Raw genomic sequence first — 19,478 nt, forward strand, 5'->3', positions numbered from 1 at the left:
AAAAATAATATAATTTGGCACATTTTCTTAAATTAAAAAAAGTTGTATTATTTATATTTAGTAAAAAAAAATATTTACTATTTTTTTTTTATTTTTTAATTAAATTTCATAACAAAATAATACAGTTTCATGATTTTATATAAAATAAAAAAATGTTTATTTAAAGAATATTTATAATTTTAAAAAACAAAAACTTAATAGAAGTGTATTAAAAAAAAAAAAAAACTAAAAAAATAAAATAAGATATAAAATAGCAAAATACATAAAAATTATAACTTATATAAATTAATTTTTATAAATTATGATAGAATAAAGTAAAATAATTTTTCAAAAATAAATTTTACATTTTATTAAAAAAAAAAAAAAAGAAAAAAAGAAAAAAAGAAAAAAAGAAAAAAAGAAAAAAAGAAAAAAAGAAAAAAAGAAAACATATAAAAGGTTTGATAATATATATGACTTTTTGTGTTTTTTTTTTTTTTTTGTTTTTTATGTATAATATAAAATATGCAAATATTTATATTAAAAAGACACAAAATTTTAAGGAAAATTTGGTAGAGCACCTCTACAAGTAGGGCATTCTAACTTTATGTTCATCCATTGTTGTAAACATTTTTCATGAAATATATGATAACAAGGAGTTACACAATATTTTTTATCTTTTAAAAGAATATCATACATACATATTACACATTCAGGTATTCCTGACTCAAAGTTAGCGTCAATAGTTTTATAATAATTATGAACATGTGGTAATATATCAATATTAACAAAGTATCGAGGCCCGTATATTCTTTGAATAAACATAAAAATTAATTGAATAGCTATAATGGCTATTAGTAAAATACTGAATGTCATATTAGATGTGTCAATTACTTGTGCAAATACATCTAATTGAAAAATATTATAAGGATAAATAAATATATAAATAGGTAAAAATAATCGGCATAATGATAAAAAAAAAACAAATTTTAAATTAATAGAATTTCTTTGACCTTTCCATATATCTAGGAGTATTTGGGGCAACCAACATAAATATAATACTAGTAATACACATGGGAATAATGGAAAAACATAATAAAATAAAATAATTAATACTAATATACTTCCATAATAATATTTATATAATTTACTTAATTTTCTTTGCATATATTCCCATCCGTCATTAATGTCTTGTTGATGATTAGCTTTCCAAATGATTAAAACATATCTGACCTCCATTAGTGTGAATAAAAGAAACTTTAATAGAACCATTATAATAAAATGAATTAGTAATAATCTTGATAACATTACTTCGTATAAAAGTAACAAAGATTCAAATATTTCTATAAAAGAATTTAAACAAATAGATATTATTGATATTTTTGAAGCATTGCGCATATTTTCACTGTTTCCTATTTGTGCCCAAAACAACCCTAATTCTATTAATGATTTTATATTAAACAAAATTGAAAAATTCGTAATTTTATTAGATATATAACTTTTATCTATATCGTCTCCATTAAATGATATAAACAAATTGCAATTATTTGATATAATATAACCTTCATAATCACTATCATTTGTTTCTATATCTTCTTTATTCGTATTAGAAAAATTGCTATTTTTTTCCTCGTTCGTTACGTCATTTTCATTATTTGTTGATGTCTTTTTATTATTGGTTGCATTATATGATTCATGATTATCTTTTTTTTCATTTGATATATTTTCACCGGTCGTATTTATATAATCCTTTTTTTCATCTTCATTTATTATATTACTACTACTACTACCACTTTTAATATCCTTTGTTTTACCTTCTAATTGTAACATAATTTGTTGATTATGAACATTTTTTATATTAGCATTTGAAGATTGTTTTTTTATATCAGTATTTAACTCTTTATCTTCACCATAAATTTCTTTTATGTTTTCTTCTTCTTTACTTGCATTAAAATCATCATTGTTTTTAATAAAATTTTTATCGTAATAATTATTAATATTATTTATGTATTTTTCATAATTCTCATAATATTGATGAAATATTGAACTTTCATAATATTCAGTTTCATTCAATAAGTAATTTTTTAATGAATATAAATATGACTCATCTAGCTCTCTTAAAGAAGTAGATTCATAGTTACTTAAATATTGCTTAATATTTACTGTGTAATTACATAAGCATTTTTCATTAAATTTTTGACAAAAATTAGCTACATTATAACCAATTCCATTAAAAATATAGTCATTACTTTTGTTAATATTTATTCCACTTAATCCTATAAACTGATATTTTTTATTTTTTTTTTTATTTTTTATTTTTTTTAATTCATTTTTAGAAGGCTCGAAATGAAAAAAAATGTAGGATTTACTAGCATTAGCTAAAGCTAATTTTAAGGTAATTAATTTTGCTTCAAATTTTCCCTTTTTTATGTTTAAATCATTATCGGATTTATTTAATAAATAATTAGTAGTAGTAGTATCCTTAATTTTGTAATAACCTTTAAAATTTAAACTTTGAATTAATATATTATCTAAAATATCATTCATAATTTTATCATTTCTTGAATCATTTAAAATGTCTGAATCTCTATTATTGCTATTATCATATTCATTATTTGGAGATGAATTATCAGCAGTTATTACCATAATAAAAAATAATGAAATAAAGAAAAGAAATAAACATAAAATATTACATGATTCTCCTTCATTAGCTGTTTCATTATTGTATAAAAATATATCATTTGTTTCTTCTGTTTCTTCAACTTCTCTTTGATTTTCTAAATTGTTATTCATAATTTATAGAATAAAATATATATATCCATTTATATATTCTTATTCTTAATATTTTATTATCTATTTTGTTAAATATTTCCTTTACATATATATATATATTTCATACTTTTTTATTTTATTTATTTTATTTTATTTTTTTTTTTTTTGTTTTTTCCTTGATATATTTTATGATTTTTTTTCTTTTTTTTTTTTTTTTTTTTGACATAATAAAAAATATTTTTTCTTAATATAAGAATTTTTTTTTTTTATATTATTTTATCTTTATTTTTCTCATATTAATTCTAAATTTATTTCTTTGTTTTTTTAAATTACTATTTTATCAATTTTGGCATTTTTAAAAATATATAAATTACTTTTCATTATGTTTTATCTTTCTTTTTATAATAAATATTACCACAGGATGGAAACTATGTGATAGCATCAACAAATTTTTAAATTTAAATTAATAAAATAATTATTTAAATAATAAGTATTTATTATACATATATATATATATATATATATATAAATTAAAATGTATGTATATACATTTTTCTTTTCTACGTGTATATTTTTCTAAATTATATGTGTAATTTTTCTTTAACATTATTCAATTAAAGAATTATAAAAATTAAAAAATATTTTTCATAAAATAAATTTTATATCAATGTATACCTACAAAAAAAAATTGTAGTTATAATATTTAAGCATAAAGTATTTTTAAAATAATTAACAAGATAAACTTGTAATTTATATTTTCACTTAAATTTTTAAAAAAATTTGAAAAAAAAAAAAATTATCTTATATGTTAAATTCAATGCTGTAGAAATAAAAATTCAATTACATTTTTACTTTAAATTAGTGTATATATTAAGTTTTAATTTATTATAAAACTTACTAATTTTTTAATAAAAATATTTTTTTAAAATTTTATTTGTTTTTTTTTTTTTTTTTGATATAGTGTTGCATAATGTTTAATTTTTCCATCAAAAAAGAAATAAAAAAACTAACTTAAAAAAAAATTGTGTATTACAATTAGACAAATATAAAAAGTATAAAAAATGAAAAAAACTAAAAAAAAGTGACAGATATTAAAGAATTAAAGTCTCCTAAGAAGAGTTTTCTGTCTTTCTCTTTTTAAAGGAACACCTAAAACTGATTCTAATTTTTTCATTTCTTTTTCTGATGGAATGATTTTTCCTTTTTCTATTGCGTATATATATCCACCTAAAAAAAAAAAAAAACGTCATTATATTTTCAAAAAAATATATGAAATAATACAACAAAAATAATAATAAGAGTATAATCATAAAATAAAATGATATACCTTCATCTTGTGATGATTTCAAAATTTGTTGTGAATTTTCTTCTGTTTTCGGTTTTCCATCATAATAAAAATTTGTTCCCCAAAAATTTCTTCTCAAACATTTGCTTAAAGTTGCTGCTCTTAATGATCTTGATCGTCTTAATAAAAAAAAAAATTATAAACATATATAAAAATATGTAAAAAATTTTAAAATTTTTTAACAGTATTAATATTTCCGATAAATATATACATGTATTGATTTCTTTATTTTATTTTATTTTTTGTTTATTGTCCATACCTAGCAAATGCTATAAATCTTCCTATATGCTCAAAATGTGAATATTTTATTCCCTTATTTAATCTAACTTGTAATCTACTACCAATTCTTAGATGGCAGTGACCCCACCAAAGTCTTGTACTTCTATTGTAAAATGATTTCCCTTCAAAAAAAATTTAAAAAAACAAAAAAAATTCTTTTAATCTTTCATTTATCTATTTTTTCTTTTCTTTTTATTTCTTTTACTATCTTTACTTACCCATTAATAAAAAATCTATAAACGATTAAACAAAAAAATTTTATTGAATTTATGAAAGATAATTAAGAAAATATATATATACAAGCATTTAAATATTACAATTTTATTTTATCACAGAAATAATATTTTCATAATTTAAATAAAAGAATTTAAAAATAAATTAATTTTTATAAAATAAAACATACACTTACGAACAGCAAAAAATTATAATATTTTTTTTTTTTTTTTTTTTGTAAAAAGTTTTTTACTATTTTTTTTTTTTTTATATCTTTATTCATTTTAGTTTAATGATTCAAGTAAATAATTATATCTCGTTTTTCTCTTTAACTTTATAAGTAGTTTTTATAAATAGGAAGTATAAATGTAGAAGATATATTAATAATAGTAAAAAGAAAAAAAAAAAAATGTTGAAACATATTTATTTAAGAATAATGAATGTACAGAAAGCTTTAAAGAATAAAAAAATAACTGAATATAATAAAAATAACAAAGATGATAATAAGATAAAACAAGAATTAAGTTGTTTTACTAATAAATTATATGATGAAAATGTAAAACACCGGAAAATAAATGAAAACAAAAATGATTATAAGAAAATAAATTTTGAATGTAACCTAAATAAAAATTTAAATAAAACTGAAAATATAGAAAAAGAACAACAGGAATTATCAAAATATGTACTTGCTAATAGCAACGATTTCATAAATGTTACTAACAGAAACAGAGAAAATGAACAAGCTTATATAACATATCAAAGTTATTTATTAAATAATAAAAATGATAATTATGAGAAATTTTATATGAATACAAAATTATGTGAAGAAATGAATAAAAATAATTTAAATGATGATTTTAATAAAAATAAAAGTTTATATAATAGCATTAATGATAATGCTAATTTGGATGATAATTTAAAGTTCATTTTAAATTATTCTAGCATTCAAGTTATAAAAAGTTTAAATTTAAATTATAATTACATAAATTGTAAAGATTTCTTTATGTCACTTTCTTTAATATGCAATCAACTGGCTATTCATAAATTTGATAATAAGAAATTTTGGTATATCTTAAGCATAAAGTTAACAGATATATTAAAATTAAAAGATATTTATAAAACATTTTGCATAAGATGGCTTGCACTAATTTTAAATTCTTTTGCTAGGGTAAATATTCTTAACAAAAACTTTATGAAGACTTCTTCGAAATTTATTCAACATTATAAAAATGAAGATATTCATAGTTTTGATATATCTCAAATAGTAAACTCCTTTTCTAAGTTGAATTATATTGATAGCAGTTTATTTATTTTTCTTGAAAAATTTATTTATGATAAAATAGATCAAATGAGTTACCAATCTATTAGTAATATATGCAATGCATATTCAAAGTTAGATTTAAAATTCGAAAAATTATTCTTTATATTAAGTATAAGAATTAAAAAAGATACAGATAAATTTAATGAACAAGAAATTGCAAATATTATAAACTCTTTTTCTAAATTAAGTAAAATAGATTTTGATTTATTCAACAAATTCTTACAGCATATATACATCAAATTTTATAATTTTAAACCAATTGAAATAGTTATGATAACGAATGCTTACTCTAAATGTAATATTTATAATAAATGTTTTTTCTCTCATTTGTTTTCATATATTATAAAAAATTCAAAATATTTTCATCCTGCTGAATTATCTATATTAGCTAATTCATATGCAAAATTTAATTTAAGAGAAATAAAAGTATTTGAAATAATCAAAAAAGGAATAATAAAAAAAGAAAACATGCTGGATAGTGGTAATGTAGCTATGTTATTACATGCTTATGGAAAATTACTAATAAGAGAAGAATATTTCATTTTAAATTTGCTTAAAAAAAAAAGTCATTTAATAAATTTATTAGACTGCAGAAACTTAACGTTATTTTATGTTTCATTAATCAAATTAAATATAGACATTCCCATACATATTTATGATAACTTAAAGTTAAATATTATAAAAAAATTAAATTATTTTACTGATTTAGCATTGGTTTCTATATGTTATTCTTCAATGTTTTATAAATATTTTGATATTCGTTTAATAAGTTTAATACTTATATTATTAAATAAAAGAAAAGCAAATAGTAGATCTTTTTCTCATCAAATTCATGTTTCATTATTTGTATTACATTCTCTTTATGATTTTTATAAATTCTCTTTAAAATTTCTTATTTGTTTATATCAACTTCTAAATAGAGCATCGTCATATTTCAATAAACCAAATTATTATGATATAAATAAATCTACTATTCAAAAAAGAATATCTCCATTTATCCCAAAGAAGTTAAACATCCAAAGTGAAGTAGCAATCGGCCCATTTGTTGTAGATTTTTTATTATTAAATAAGAATACACATGAACAATATATAAGGAATCACAGATCAATTAAATAAAGTTATAACAAAATTTCATAAAATGAATATATAAAATAAAAAAAAAAAACTTTTATTTTTTAAGAAAAACAATTTTTTGTTTCTGAATATATATAGAAATTTTTTTTTTTGTTTTATAAAATATTATAAACCTTTTTTTTAGTACTATTAACACTCCATTTTAGTTCATTACTCGTTAGTTTTTAATTATTTTCTTTTTTTTGTTATGTATTGTAAAAAAATTTCTTTAATGAGTGTATATAATATTTCCTTTTAATTTTTAATATATGCGTCTATATGCATAATATTATTTTGAAATGTTGATACAATTTCATTTGTTTTAATATATATTTTTTTTTATTTTAAAGTAATTTTTTTTAAAAATATTTTTATTAGTAATTAAAAAATATTTTAAAGTATTTATAAATCAAGAAAAAAAAAAAATATGCTTTTAAAGTTCAAGCAATAAATTATAAAAATATTGGCCGAAAACATATATATGAATATTAATATTAAAAAAAAAAAAAATGAATAAATTATAAATTTATGCATTAAAAGAGTTATCCAATCTTATTTTTTATTTTTTTATTTTTTTGTTTTTTGTCTTTAAACATTAAATAATTCTATTATTAAAAAACATGTGCATCTATATATTTATCGATTTAACGAATTCTTGAATCTTTTGCTTTTCTATTTCTTGGTTTTTTATATACTCTACAATTTTTTTAGGTTCAACAATTTTTTCATTTTTTTCCAAATCAACTATTTCAACGTTTTCTTCATCAACTAATTTCTTAATTTGACTTTCATCCAATTTAATAAAATCAGGCAGTTTTTCATGGGATGTAATATCATCTGATAAAAAAGCTTTCAAAAAGTTATCAAAAAAAATGCATTCATCTTTGTATTTTTCCTCAATAATCTCAATTTCTTTTTTATATATTTCAATTGGAATTTCTATTTTATTAGAAAAAGCTTCTTTTAATTGAGTTACATATTCTACAAAGATTGGATACATAGAATCATCTTTATTATATCTTCTTAAAAAAGAGTCAGAAATATTTTCATTAGATATGTTTAACCAATAATCCCCTCGTTCTTGTAATATTTCTGTAAATATATTTAATAATTCAGAATAAGAAGGATTCAATTTAATATTTTTGCTTTGTAGGTATTGATAAAAATTATGTAACGCCTCAAATGGTTTATAATTAGTCTTATTATCATTATTTTCAGGTAAAAAAAATAAACAATTTACTTCATTATTGAGTTTATACAATTTTCCTTTATGTAATTTTAAAACATTTTCTAATGCTTCTTTTGTTTGTACAGGAATAAAAGGATCACACAAAAAAATATAATTTGACATTAATCTAGATAAAAGTAAATTCTGATAATCTTTTAGATGATTTAATAATTTTAAATGAAATTCTTCTCCATTATGTTCATAATCAATTGGTTGTAATTCTAAAGCTTGTTCTCTTTTTAATTTTAATAACTGAATTTCACTTCTTCTTTTTTGTGAAACATCTAAAAATTGAAATCGTAAATCCTCTATATGAGTTTGCCACTTCCAGCTGAAAAGTTCAGGAAAATGTTTATAACTTAATCCTGTTCTTAATAAAAAGTAAAATAAATGTTCAAGAAAAATTCTTCTATTAATATCATAATATTCCCATGATGGTAAATTTATCATATAATCATATAATATTGGTGTATCACTTCTTTCATTAAATTTAGTTGTTTTTTTATGCCACTCATTTTTTTCAAAATTTATATTTTCTTCATCTTCTGGTTCTAAACTTTTGTTATTCAAATTATAAACTGAATGTTTTTCTACAAATGCTTGCCAGTACTTATCACTTTCTATCCATTCATTATTGTCTAAATTACTTACAGGAGGATTATGAAAACTTATCCACAATGTTTTAGCACCATCTACTAGAAGTTTTTCAGAATTTTCTTCTGACTTTTTGCAATTTTTTAATGCTTCATCAAATATTATATCTTCTTCATTTTCGTTTGTTTTTTTTTCCTTTTCTTCATTTTCTTCTAATTCCTCTAGCATTTTCATTTGATTATCATAAAAATTTTTCATACTAAATTTTAAAAATAAAAAAAAAAGAAAAAAAAATTTAAAATAATATTGGAGATTATTACAAATATATTATTATTATTAAAAAGTTAAATAGATGTTTTTTTTTTTATTTTTTTTATTTTCTCACCATGATAAAAGTTCTTTATTGCTTATTTTATTATTCCAAACATTCCAATCAATTTTTTTAAAACTTTCATTCTCTTGCTTTTGTATTAAATTTTCTGCTTCAAAAATTTTCGTATTCAATTCTTTCCAGGATGATAAATCATTTTCATTTGTTATATAAGAACTTAAATTTTGCCATTTTTTTTTAAGGGATATTGTACTAAAAAATTTTGATTTTCTAATAAAAAATATAAAAAAAAAAAAATTTTGTATTTATATAAGTATAAAATAATTCCTTATATAATAAATATACATATATATATAGAAAAAATAATTATAACATATTTAGAATTTCCATTTACATTTGTATAGTATTCATAAGTTAAAACTCAAAGATATATAAATAGTTTCATATATTTATAAACACTTATTTTAATAATATATAAATACACATACTATTTTTCATATGCATTTATCTTTTATTTATTTAATGTATATTTTAACTTTACATTTATTTATTTGTTATTTTTTTAATTTATTTGTATCTTAATATATATATATATATATATATTCCTTTGTATAATACCTGTTAAATATTTTTAAAGAATTCATCTCATTGAAGAATTAATGTTCTCATAAAAATCCCAATAATTTTATAAGAAAATTAATTTTTTTCTTAATTCTTCCTATTTTATATAAATAAATATATCCTTTTATTTATATAGAAAATGGGTTTTATTACATAATTAATAAACGTTTATAGTTCTTTAACAAAATTTCAAATATATGATATAGAAAATTTTAAATATAATAAAAAAAAGATTAATAGAAATATATTTAATCTTTTCATCAAATATGTATCTCAAGATATTAAAAATAAAATGAAGTTGAATTAAATATATTTAAAAAAAAAAAAAATACACATTTTTTATAATATTTTGTCACTTTTTTTTTTTTTATTCCTGTTTTGTTTAATAATTTTTTTTAAATACTATATTTTTTTTTATTTTTTTTTTAATATAATCTTATTTACTATTTTATTTTTATTAATAATTAAATAGAAAATAATTTTCGTGTAAATGTTTATATTTAAGAATTTTATAATCTTTAATTTAAATATACATGATGGATATTAAAAAAGAAAAAAATATAAAAAAAAAAAAAAAACCTTATATTATGTATATAATGTTCTCTTTATTTAAATTTTAATTTTGTGATAATATTTTTTAATAAATACAATAAAAAAATTAAAGTAAAAAAAAAATATTTTAATGCATTCTATATAATAAATAATTATAAAATATACTAAACGGAATTTAAAGAAAAAAAAATTAGATTTTTCTATTTTTTTTTAAGTTTTAGAAACAAACGCAAATTTTCAAAAATACACTTTTTTAAAAAAAAATAAAAATAAAGTATTTTTTTTAAAAATCATGATTTGCTTCTACTAGACCAACAATTTTATGATCGTTATCAAATATTGTATAATATTTTCTAATAAAAGAATTTCCTAAAAACGTTTTTTTTTATTATTAAATAGTAAAAAAAAAAAATATACAATCCATTTTTAAAATTTTTGAAAAATTTTTGAAAAATTTTCTAAAAATTTACCAAAAATAAAAATGGGACCTCGAGGAGAAGGAATATCAAGGGACATTATTCCAATAGCACCTAAATAAAAAAAAAAAACAGAAAAAAAAAAAGAAAGATTAAAAATTTCCAAAGAAATAAGAAAAAAAAAGGTTTACATTGAACGGAATTATTATTCTGTAAAAAAAAAAAAAAAAAAAATTTTATGTAAAATAAAATAAATTTAATAAAAAGACTATTACTTGCTTATAGAAAAATTAATATAAATGTTATATTTTGAATTATTATTAAGTGCACAATGGTAAAATATGTAAATAAATAAATAAATGTATATATATATTTATTTATATATATAAATAAATATTCGTTTGTTACATCATCTATATCTTCAATAATGTAATCTTCTGGTTTAAAATCTAACTTCACATTCTTTCCTTCAACATTTTTTAAAATAAATGAAATATTAGGTAAATTGTTTTTATTTGAGCAATCATTTTCTAAATTTAATTTTTCTATTAAAGGTTGTATAAAACTGGATGGGCCAGTTATCTGGAAAAACAAAGATGTTAAACAATTTTAATAAGTATTATGATTTTTTTTAAGAATAATTTTAAAAAAAAATTGTTACCAAACTTGACCCAGTGTCAATTGCTGCTCTAAATTTTTTATTTTTAAAGGCCAGCAAACTTTTATCAGAGAGTTGTATGTCTAGTAAATGTACTTCCCAGAAATCTTAAAAAAAAAAAAAATTATCATTTATCCTTTTTTTCTTTATTTTCTTATTTTTATCTTTTTTTTTTTTTTACAAATAGATATAACAGGAAACCATTCAATTTTTTTTCCTTCAAGTACATATTTGTTATTAGCTTTCCCAAATGTGATAGAACCTAATCTATTTTTATAATAAAAAAAAAAAAAACTTAAATGCTTCATATATATATATATTTATTTATTTATTTATTTATATCACTTTTTTAAGTTTTTTGGAACATAAAATGAAAAAATGTTTCTTTTTAAAAGATTCTAATTAATATAATCATAAAAAAAAAAAAGATGAAAAATAAGGAAAAAAAATCTCAGATAATTGCCCTTTTTTTTTAACTTGTTTTTTAATTGTTTCTATTAAAGGTGTTGCATATTTATTTTGAAATCTGAAATCAGCTTCATATAAAAAAAAAAAAAAAAATACAATAAAAATAAATAATAAAATAAAGTAAAATAATAATAAGAATATTAATGGTTAATTAAAATTAAAACAAAACAAACAATCAGGAAATCCTAAGCCAATAATTCCATCAAATGGTAGATCAGAAAACGGGTGTAATGATTCTATATAAAAATTAATTTTATTCTTTTTTTTTTTTTCAAAGAAATATATAATTTATATTTTATTATATATATTTTATTTTACCTTCAATAGCTAGCCCTATACTTTGGCTCTTAATTTTTCTAAAATAAGGAAAAACGAAAATAAAATTTAATGAAATTCAAATTATCAATTATTTTTAAATCATTGTATAAATTTTGAATAAATCTATATACAGATCTATTCTAATTTTTTTTAAGTATAATAAATATATTTATAGAAAGATGATTGAACACTTTTTTTTTTTTTTTTATTTACAATCCCTTTATATATATATCATCATATCCGTGCTCAAGAACTTTAAAAAAAAAAAAAAAAGTAAAATATATAACAAAATACAAAAAAAAAATATTGTCTAATTATTATTAATACTATAGATTATATACAAATTTTATTTATTTCTTTTTTTTTTTTTATTTTCAGTTATAATTAAATATTTTCAATTACTGCTTGTTCCTGTTCCATACTAGTACAATTAAAATAAATGAAAAAAAAATAAAAAATTAAATAGTATAAATAATAAAAGAGAATATTATTTTAATGGAACATAAATTGAAATATATATATTCTTCTAATATGTATTTAGGTATTAGAGTTTTAATTCAATAATAAATTTACTTGAATATACGTATAAATAGATTCTTTATTGTCTATTGAAAAAAAAAAAAAAAAATTAAGATAAATAGTAAAGTTAGTTTAGAGTGCTTATATTTTTATTTAATTAAAATATTTATAAATTTTTGTTGTTTTTACTTTTTAAGCATTTAGTAAAAGTCTTCGATTTTTCAGGATTAAATTTTCTATGTGAAACACATCCACCCCTGAAAAACATGAAGATAGTAAATTAAAAAAAAGTTACAATAAAACAAAAAAAAAATATATATATATATATTATTTCCAAAATTGTATTTTTTAGAAACTGAATTTTGTAGATACCTAACGCATTTTACTGAAGGGATTGCGAAGTTACTTGATCCTGTATCAAAAACTACTTTAAATTTTTGAGGTGGATTTCCAATTTCTATATCTCCAATAAATTGACTATTATGAAAATTAGTTAAATCTTCCTGAACATACAATAAAGAATTAGGTTTCTTGTTTTCTATTAATGAATGAAAATTCTTAATATTTTGAATATATCCTTTCATATCATTTTTAAATCTATTTTCTAATTTGATTTCATTGAAAATGAAATTTCGTTCTCCCAAATAAGATGTGCTTAAATTGACATTTTTTTCATTTTTTAAAACATTAGAAATTTTCAATGAAAAAATTAAGTTTATTGAAATAATAATACAAAAAATTAAAACATAAAAATACAACATTTTTTATTATATTTCTTCGTATAAATATATATATATATATATATATATATTTTCTTTTTTTTTTTTTTCAATAAATTATGTATATAAATACATAATTTAACTCAAAGAAGTATGTTTGGTTAAAATTAATGATAAAAAAAAAAAAATTATATGAAACAAAAAAACATTAAAATGTAGACAATTTAATTTTTATAAATAATAAAACAACTTATTAATAAGAATAAAAGTAATAATAAAAAATAAAATAAAACAATACGAATAAATATGTTATAGAAAAAAAAAAAAAAGGAAAAAGAAAAAGAAAAAGACAACTAAGGAATAAAAATGTATATACACGTATACAAGCATATACTTTTTAATTATTACAGACATTTTTTTATCATACAAATACAAATAATTTAAATACTTTATTTTAATAAAGATATAAATAAGTAATCAAGACAATAATATAAGAAAAAAAAAGCTTCAAAATCTTATATCTTTAATTTCTAATTATATTTTAATAAAAGCATTAATTCTTTTTCAGCATATTCTATATCACTTAAATCTGCATTCTAAATAAGAATAGAAAAAAAAAAATTAGCATACATAGATTTTTCATTTTTTAGAAATTTTTTTTTTTTATAAATAATAAATAATAAAGCTCTTTTAAGACGATATAAAAATAGACAAATGGAAATATATTTATAAATACATAAACACAATAATATATAAATTCCGAATTTCCCTTTTTTTTCCTTTTTTTTACCGTATCTCCTGATAACTGTATATCAAAATAATTTTTAACAACTGAATAATAATTAAAACATTTATCAATATAATTTTGCAACATTTTGTTTCTTGTAGCATTTTCAAAATTTCCCTGAAATTCTTTAGTGTAATATATAAAGTTATATGTCCATTTTTCTTCCATTTTCAATAATCTTTCCTTCAACTTTATTTTATCTTTTGAATTTAATTTATCTATTGATTGAATTAATTTATCTAAAAAAAAAAAAAAAATTTAGAAATTTAAACATAAATTAAAAATGATATTTAAATATTCATATATACCAGATATAAAAGACAGATTTTCATATAATTCTTTGCATTTTTTTTTGAAAATTCTATTTTCATCTTCTTCTATTTTCATTAAATGTTCTTTTGTGGTATTAAAGCTAAATGAAAAAAAAAATAAAATAAAAAAGTAGATAAATGAAAAAATAAATTTAATGAGAATATATAAAACTTTTTCTATTTTTTTTTTTTTTTGTTTGTTTGTTACTTGAATGATAATTTTTTTATAAAAAATAAGAAAAGGATGATAAAAAAAAATATTAATATAATAATAAGAGGTTTCATAAAAATATTAAATAATTTGAACTTATAGGTTACAAGGAAATTTTGGTAATAATTTTCATCAATTTTAGGAAAGAATTTTTCAACATGAATTTCAATTACATTTCGAAAAGAAAAAAAGTCAAGCCAATCTTTTGTTTTGGTAGTATGAATATTTAAATTATAATTTTTATTTATAGCAATATCTTTCGAATAAAGAGGCAATGCAATTTTAATGTTTAATTCTTTTATATAAAAAGATTTAATAGATGGTGATATATCAATTTTATAAGCATAATAATTTTTTTTGTTTTTAATTTTAAATATATTAGAATGATGTGAAAAGGAATTATAAAAGTGAGCTTTCCAATTTCCTAAAAGTGGATATCTAGGTTTAAGATCAAATTTTATATTGTTTTTTTTTTTTTTTTTATCATAAATTTCTTCTCCTTTGATTAAATAAATATTTCCTAAATCATCATAGTAATTATATTCATAAATATTATAATTTATTAATGATTCGAAAGAATAAATAATACTAGATTCTTTTTCTTTTGATTCTTCTAATGTATATTTATTTTCTATATCACTTAGTAGGTATCTATCAAATTTATTTATCCTTGCAGAATTGTTTTTTAAAAAATATTCTTCTTTTTCATATACAAAACCTAAATGAGATATTTTTATATTTTTTATAACTTTTTCGAAATATCCTAAATTATGATCTAAAATAAAATAAAATAAAACTTTATTTCCTAATGAGAAACTTCTCAAATTATTTTTTTTTTCATTAACATAGGTACCATCACTTAATTTTTGAAATCCTCTCATAAAATGTTCATCGTCTATTTTTACAATTGTACATTTTTTACACATATTTATTTTCGTTTCTTCTGATTCTTCTACCTCATATGGCAATAAAATTTTTGATGACAAGTAAAATAAAACATTTTGTTTTTCTAGAAGATTTATATCAATGGGAAATGGATAATAGGGTTGACCTAGGATATAAAAGAATTCTACTTGGACTTTTTCATCCTTTTTTAACTTTTTATATAATATGATTTCATATATTTTAACTTTAAATAATTCTATATTGAAATCATAATTAAATTGATCTATATCTATCAGTTCAATATCTTCTATATCATTTAATATCTCATAATTTAAATTATTTTTGTTTTCATCTTTTACATGAAGACTTGTTGCCTAAATTAGGAAAAAAATAAAAAATGATAAAAATTAATATAATTAAAAAAGTTTTTTTTCAATTATATAAAAATAATGATAGTAATAATAATAATAGAATTTTTTTTTTTTAGTAAATACATGCTCGTGTTATTATATTTTTTGTTTAATATTTAATCAATTCAATAAGATGTATACATATATTGTTAATAATTAACAATAAGAATGAAAATAAAATACAAATATCATTAAAAAAAGAAAAAAAACCTGAAAAGCTTCATGGTAAGGTAATAAAAAGATAAATTTTTCAACAGAATCTTCATTTAAATTTTTTAAATTTCCTTTTATTGTTGTTTCAACATAATTCTTTTTTAAATTTATATTTTTACTTATATTTTCATATACTAAAGTATCATAATTCTTTACATATTTCTCTTTTATTTTCTCCTTATAAATATTAATAAACTGTATATCAATGTCAACTAAATTTTGAAACAAATGTAAATCTAATTTTCCTTTGACGGAAAATAATAAAATAAATTTTAAAATAATCACATAAATAAATTTCATCTTATTATCATATATATATATATATATATATGATATAGTATACCAAAAGAAAGAAAAAAAAAATTAATAACTAAAAATGTAATTTAAAAATATTTCAGATAAATGAGAATTCTAAATATGAATTTCATAGTGTATAATAATGACTAAATAGTTTAAAAAAAAAAAAAATACGTCTTGATATTTTATTTAGAAAACGTAAAAAGTGAATATTTCTTTTTTTTTTTCTCTCTTTAACTAAAAAAAAAATTGAAATGGGTTTTTTTATCGTATTCATAAAGTGAATGAACACATTGATAAGTGCATTTTCTTTTTCTCAAAAAGTATATAAGAGATATTCCTTATGATTTAGAAATAAAAAAAATATAAGATAATTAAATTATTCAAAATCATAATTCAATATAGTAACATTAATTTTTTTTTAAACATATTTATTCGTATAATTTACTTCTTTTTTTTTTTTTTGTTTTGGTTACATCTTATGATTACTAAATTATAATAAAAAGTAAAATAGAATGCTTAATTATGAAAATAAATTATAATTTGAAATTTAGTTTTTAAAATGATTTTTTTTAAATTAAAAAGAGTAAAAGGAAAAAAAAAGAATTCAAATTTTAGCCTTATTAAATTGTAGAAATAATATAAATATTATTGTTAAACAATATACAAAATGTATAGTTATCTTAAAATACATATTTAATATTAATTTATAAAAAAAGTAATATACTTCATAAGTATATCTACTTCTTATTTATCTAATTATAATTACAATTATATATATTTTAATGAAATTTCAAAATATTATTATATTTAATTTTATATACATATAATTTTAGAATTTTATATTAGAAAAAGAAAAAATTTCCCCATTTTTTTTTATGTACTATTAAATATTTAAGCTTTATATTAAGACAAAAACTTTATATTATATAGTTTTAAATGGATTATTTTTTTTAAAAAAATAAAATATATCTCTAATTATTATATTTTTGTTTAACAGATAAATTATCATTTTAAAAGAAAGTTATTAAAATTTTTATATTTTGATGTTTACATTATTTTTTTTTTTTTGAATGTGTTTTACAACTTTAAAATTTTATTAAATATAGCTTTTACGTTTTCGCATGTTAGCAATAACTTAGAATATTAAAATTTTAAATGATAAAAATTTTATTAAAAAAAAAAGTGAAAAATTTTATCTCCTATAAATAAAATGAAAATAAAATATATTAAGGAAATAAAATAAAAAAAAAAAAAAAATAAAAAAAATAAAATAAAAAAAAGTTATAAAAAAAATAATTAAAATGAAAGTACACAAAAATTCAATGATAATAAAAAAAAGCTTTCATATTTAGAATTGTATAAAAAAAAAAAAAAATTTTAAACCTCAATTAAATTATATTAATTAAATGTTATTAATAAATTAAGCAGGCTAAACAAAAAAGAAAAAAGAAATAAAAAAATTCCAATAAATTTTTTTATGATTTGCATTATTCTTTTTTTATTAATTTTTTTTTTTTTTATTAAAAGAAATTAAAAAAAAAAAAGAAAAATAGAAATACATCTTATAATTAAACCTAAAAGCACAACTTGTGCTAAGATTAATGATATATAGGAATAAAAATATAATAAAAGTATATAGTTGAAAATATAAATAATTATTAAAAAAAAAAAAAAAAAAAAAAAGAAAGAAAAAATTTCAATTATAAATAAAAGAAATTAAAAATATAACTTTGATTTTCTTTTATTTTTTATTTAATGGATAATATAAGGAGCTTAAATTTTTTCTTTTTACAACAGAAAAATAGATAATAAATTTTTTAATATATATATATAAAATATAAAGAAAAAAAAAATATATATATATAATTTGATATTTTTTATAATAATAATGTCAAATATTATTAATAAAATAGGAAACCTAGAAGTACCCGAACAAGGAAACAGTTCAGTTAATATTATATTTGGAGTATTAAATATTTTTTTTTTTGGAATTGGTATGATAATATTAGGAATAGTAAATAAAGATGTAGATGATTTAATTATTGGAATTTTACAATTTGTTATTCCAATAGTTGGTTGGATTTGGGCTATTATTTGGGGTATTCTCATTATTATTAGAAATGCTAAGTAAATTTATATTTTAATGAAAAAATCATAAAAAAAAAAAAAAAAACTTTAAATTCTTTAAAAATTACAATTCATAATATAAACTTTATTTATTTTTTATAATTCTTTGGCATTTTATAATATCTTTTAATACGCTTTGTACGTTAATATATTTTGTAAATTATAAATAATAAAAAAAAATATATATATATATATATTTTTACTTCATTTATCATATTTAAATTTTTTTTTAATAATACAAAAAAAAAAGAAAAAAAAGATAAATAATATAAAATATTATTATAACAGAAATTTTTAGTTATCTTAGCAAAAAATTTAAGTATTTATTTAAATGTGAGATTACAAAATATTTAAAAAAAAATTTTCATTATAATATATTTTATGGGCATTTTTCTGTATTTTTTATAGTTTAACTTTTGCTTCTTTCTTTTTCTCATTTTTTTTAAATGAACATTACTTCTATTTTTTGATGTTTTATTTATGAATTTAAACGTGCTTTATGTTTTTACATTTTCTAGAAATATAAAAATTTTTATAATTAAAAACATTTTTATAAAATTATATATATTTTTACAAAGTTTATTTACAATGTTTAAAAAAAAAAAAATTTAAAAACAAAAACAATTGAATAAAAAATGTATAACAAAATCTTAATATAACCATATGTAAGATAAACAAAACAGTTATATGAAATTTTAAAATGCTTTTAATAAAACAAATGAAAGCATTATAACAACAGTTAAATACAAAAATGATTAAAAAAAAAAAAAAAAGACAATGATTTTTTA

At 17.1% G+C, this 19,478-nt stretch overlaps 7 protein-coding genes across 7 annotated transcripts; 2 read left to right on the forward strand and 5 right to left on the reverse strand.

Moving 5' to 3' along the window:
• Positions 1 to 537: 537 nt before the first annotated feature.
• Positions 538 to 2,772, reverse strand: PRELSG_0823600 (E3 ubiquitin-protein ligase, putative; the record flags this gene model as incomplete). The annotated part of the gene is made up of 1 exon (XM_028676310.1): positions 538 to 2,772. One exon carries the CDS (start codon positions 2,770 to 2,772, stop codon positions 538 to 540), a length of 2,235 nt encoding a protein of 744 aa, XP_028532813.1.
• Positions 2,773 to 3,850: 1,078 nt separating this feature from the next.
• Positions 3,851 to 4,597, reverse strand: PRELSG_0823700 (conserved Plasmodium protein, unknown function; the record flags this gene model as incomplete). The annotated part of the gene is made up of 4 exons (XM_028676312.1): positions 3,851 to 3,978; positions 4,079 to 4,206; positions 4,356 to 4,497; positions 4,594 to 4,597. The coding sequence occupies 4 exons, from the start codon at positions 4,595 to 4,597 to the stop codon at positions 3,851 to 3,853; spliced, it is 402 nt and encodes a 133-aa protein (XP_028532814.1).
• A 400-nt stretch (positions 4,598 to 4,997) lies between these two features.
• On the forward strand, positions 4,998 to 7,025 carry PRELSG_0823800 (conserved Plasmodium protein, unknown function; the record flags this gene model as incomplete). Its single annotated transcript, XM_028676313.1, has 1 exon — positions 4,998 to 7,025. One exon carries the CDS (start codon positions 4,998 to 5,000, stop codon positions 7,023 to 7,025), a length of 2,028 nt encoding a protein of 675 aa, XP_028532815.1.
• Positions 7,026 to 7,650: 625 nt separating this feature from the next.
• Positions 7,651 to 9,819, reverse strand: PRELSG_0823900 (conserved protein, unknown function; the record flags this gene model as incomplete). Its single annotated transcript, XM_028676314.1, has 3 exons — positions 7,651 to 9,103; positions 9,230 to 9,445; positions 9,794 to 9,819. 3 exons carry the CDS (start codon positions 9,817 to 9,819, stop codon positions 7,651 to 7,653), a joined length of 1,695 nt encoding a protein of 564 aa, XP_028532816.1.
• Positions 9,820 to 10,631: 812 nt separating this feature from the next.
• Positions 10,632 to 13,488, reverse strand: PRELSG_0824000 (plasmepsin VI, putative; the record flags this gene model as incomplete). Its single annotated transcript, XM_028676315.1, has 15 exons — positions 10,632 to 10,717; positions 10,819 to 10,878; positions 10,956 to 10,974; positions 11,173 to 11,346; positions 11,426 to 11,529; positions 11,604 to 11,689; positions 11,768 to 11,820; positions 11,900 to 11,958; positions 12,064 to 12,126; positions 12,209 to 12,246; positions 12,422 to 12,461; positions 12,611 to 12,629; positions 12,782 to 12,813; positions 12,917 to 12,984; positions 13,100 to 13,488. 15 exons carry the CDS (start codon positions 13,486 to 13,488, stop codon positions 10,632 to 10,634), a joined length of 1,290 nt encoding a protein of 429 aa, XP_028532817.1.
• Positions 13,489 to 13,976: 488 nt separating this feature from the next.
• PRELSG_0824100 (dolichyl-diphosphooligosaccharide--protein glycosyltransferase subunit 1, putative) lies at positions 13,977 to 16,563 on the reverse strand (the record flags this gene model as incomplete). Its single annotated transcript, XM_028676316.1, has 5 exons — positions 13,977 to 14,042; positions 14,237 to 14,472; positions 14,542 to 14,645; positions 14,753 to 16,014; positions 16,261 to 16,563. 5 exons carry the CDS (start codon positions 16,561 to 16,563, stop codon positions 13,977 to 13,979), a joined length of 1,971 nt encoding a protein of 656 aa, XP_028532818.1.
• A 1,888-nt stretch (positions 16,564 to 18,451) lies between these two features.
• PRELSG_0824200 (conserved Plasmodium protein, unknown function) lies at positions 18,452 to 18,694 on the forward strand (the record flags this gene model as incomplete). The annotated part of the gene is made up of 1 exon (XM_028676317.1): positions 18,452 to 18,694. The coding sequence occupies one exon, from the start codon at positions 18,452 to 18,454 to the stop codon at positions 18,692 to 18,694; it is 243 nt and encodes an 80-aa protein (XP_028532819.1).
• Positions 18,695 to 19,478: the final 784 nt, after the last annotated feature.

The sequence above is a fragment of the Plasmodium relictum genome (assembly GCF_900005765.1).
Source record: "Plasmodium relictum strain SGS1 genome assembly, chromosome: 8".
NCBI classification, from domain to species: domain Eukaryota; phylum Apicomplexa; class Aconoidasida; order Haemosporida; family Plasmodiidae; genus Plasmodium; species Plasmodium relictum.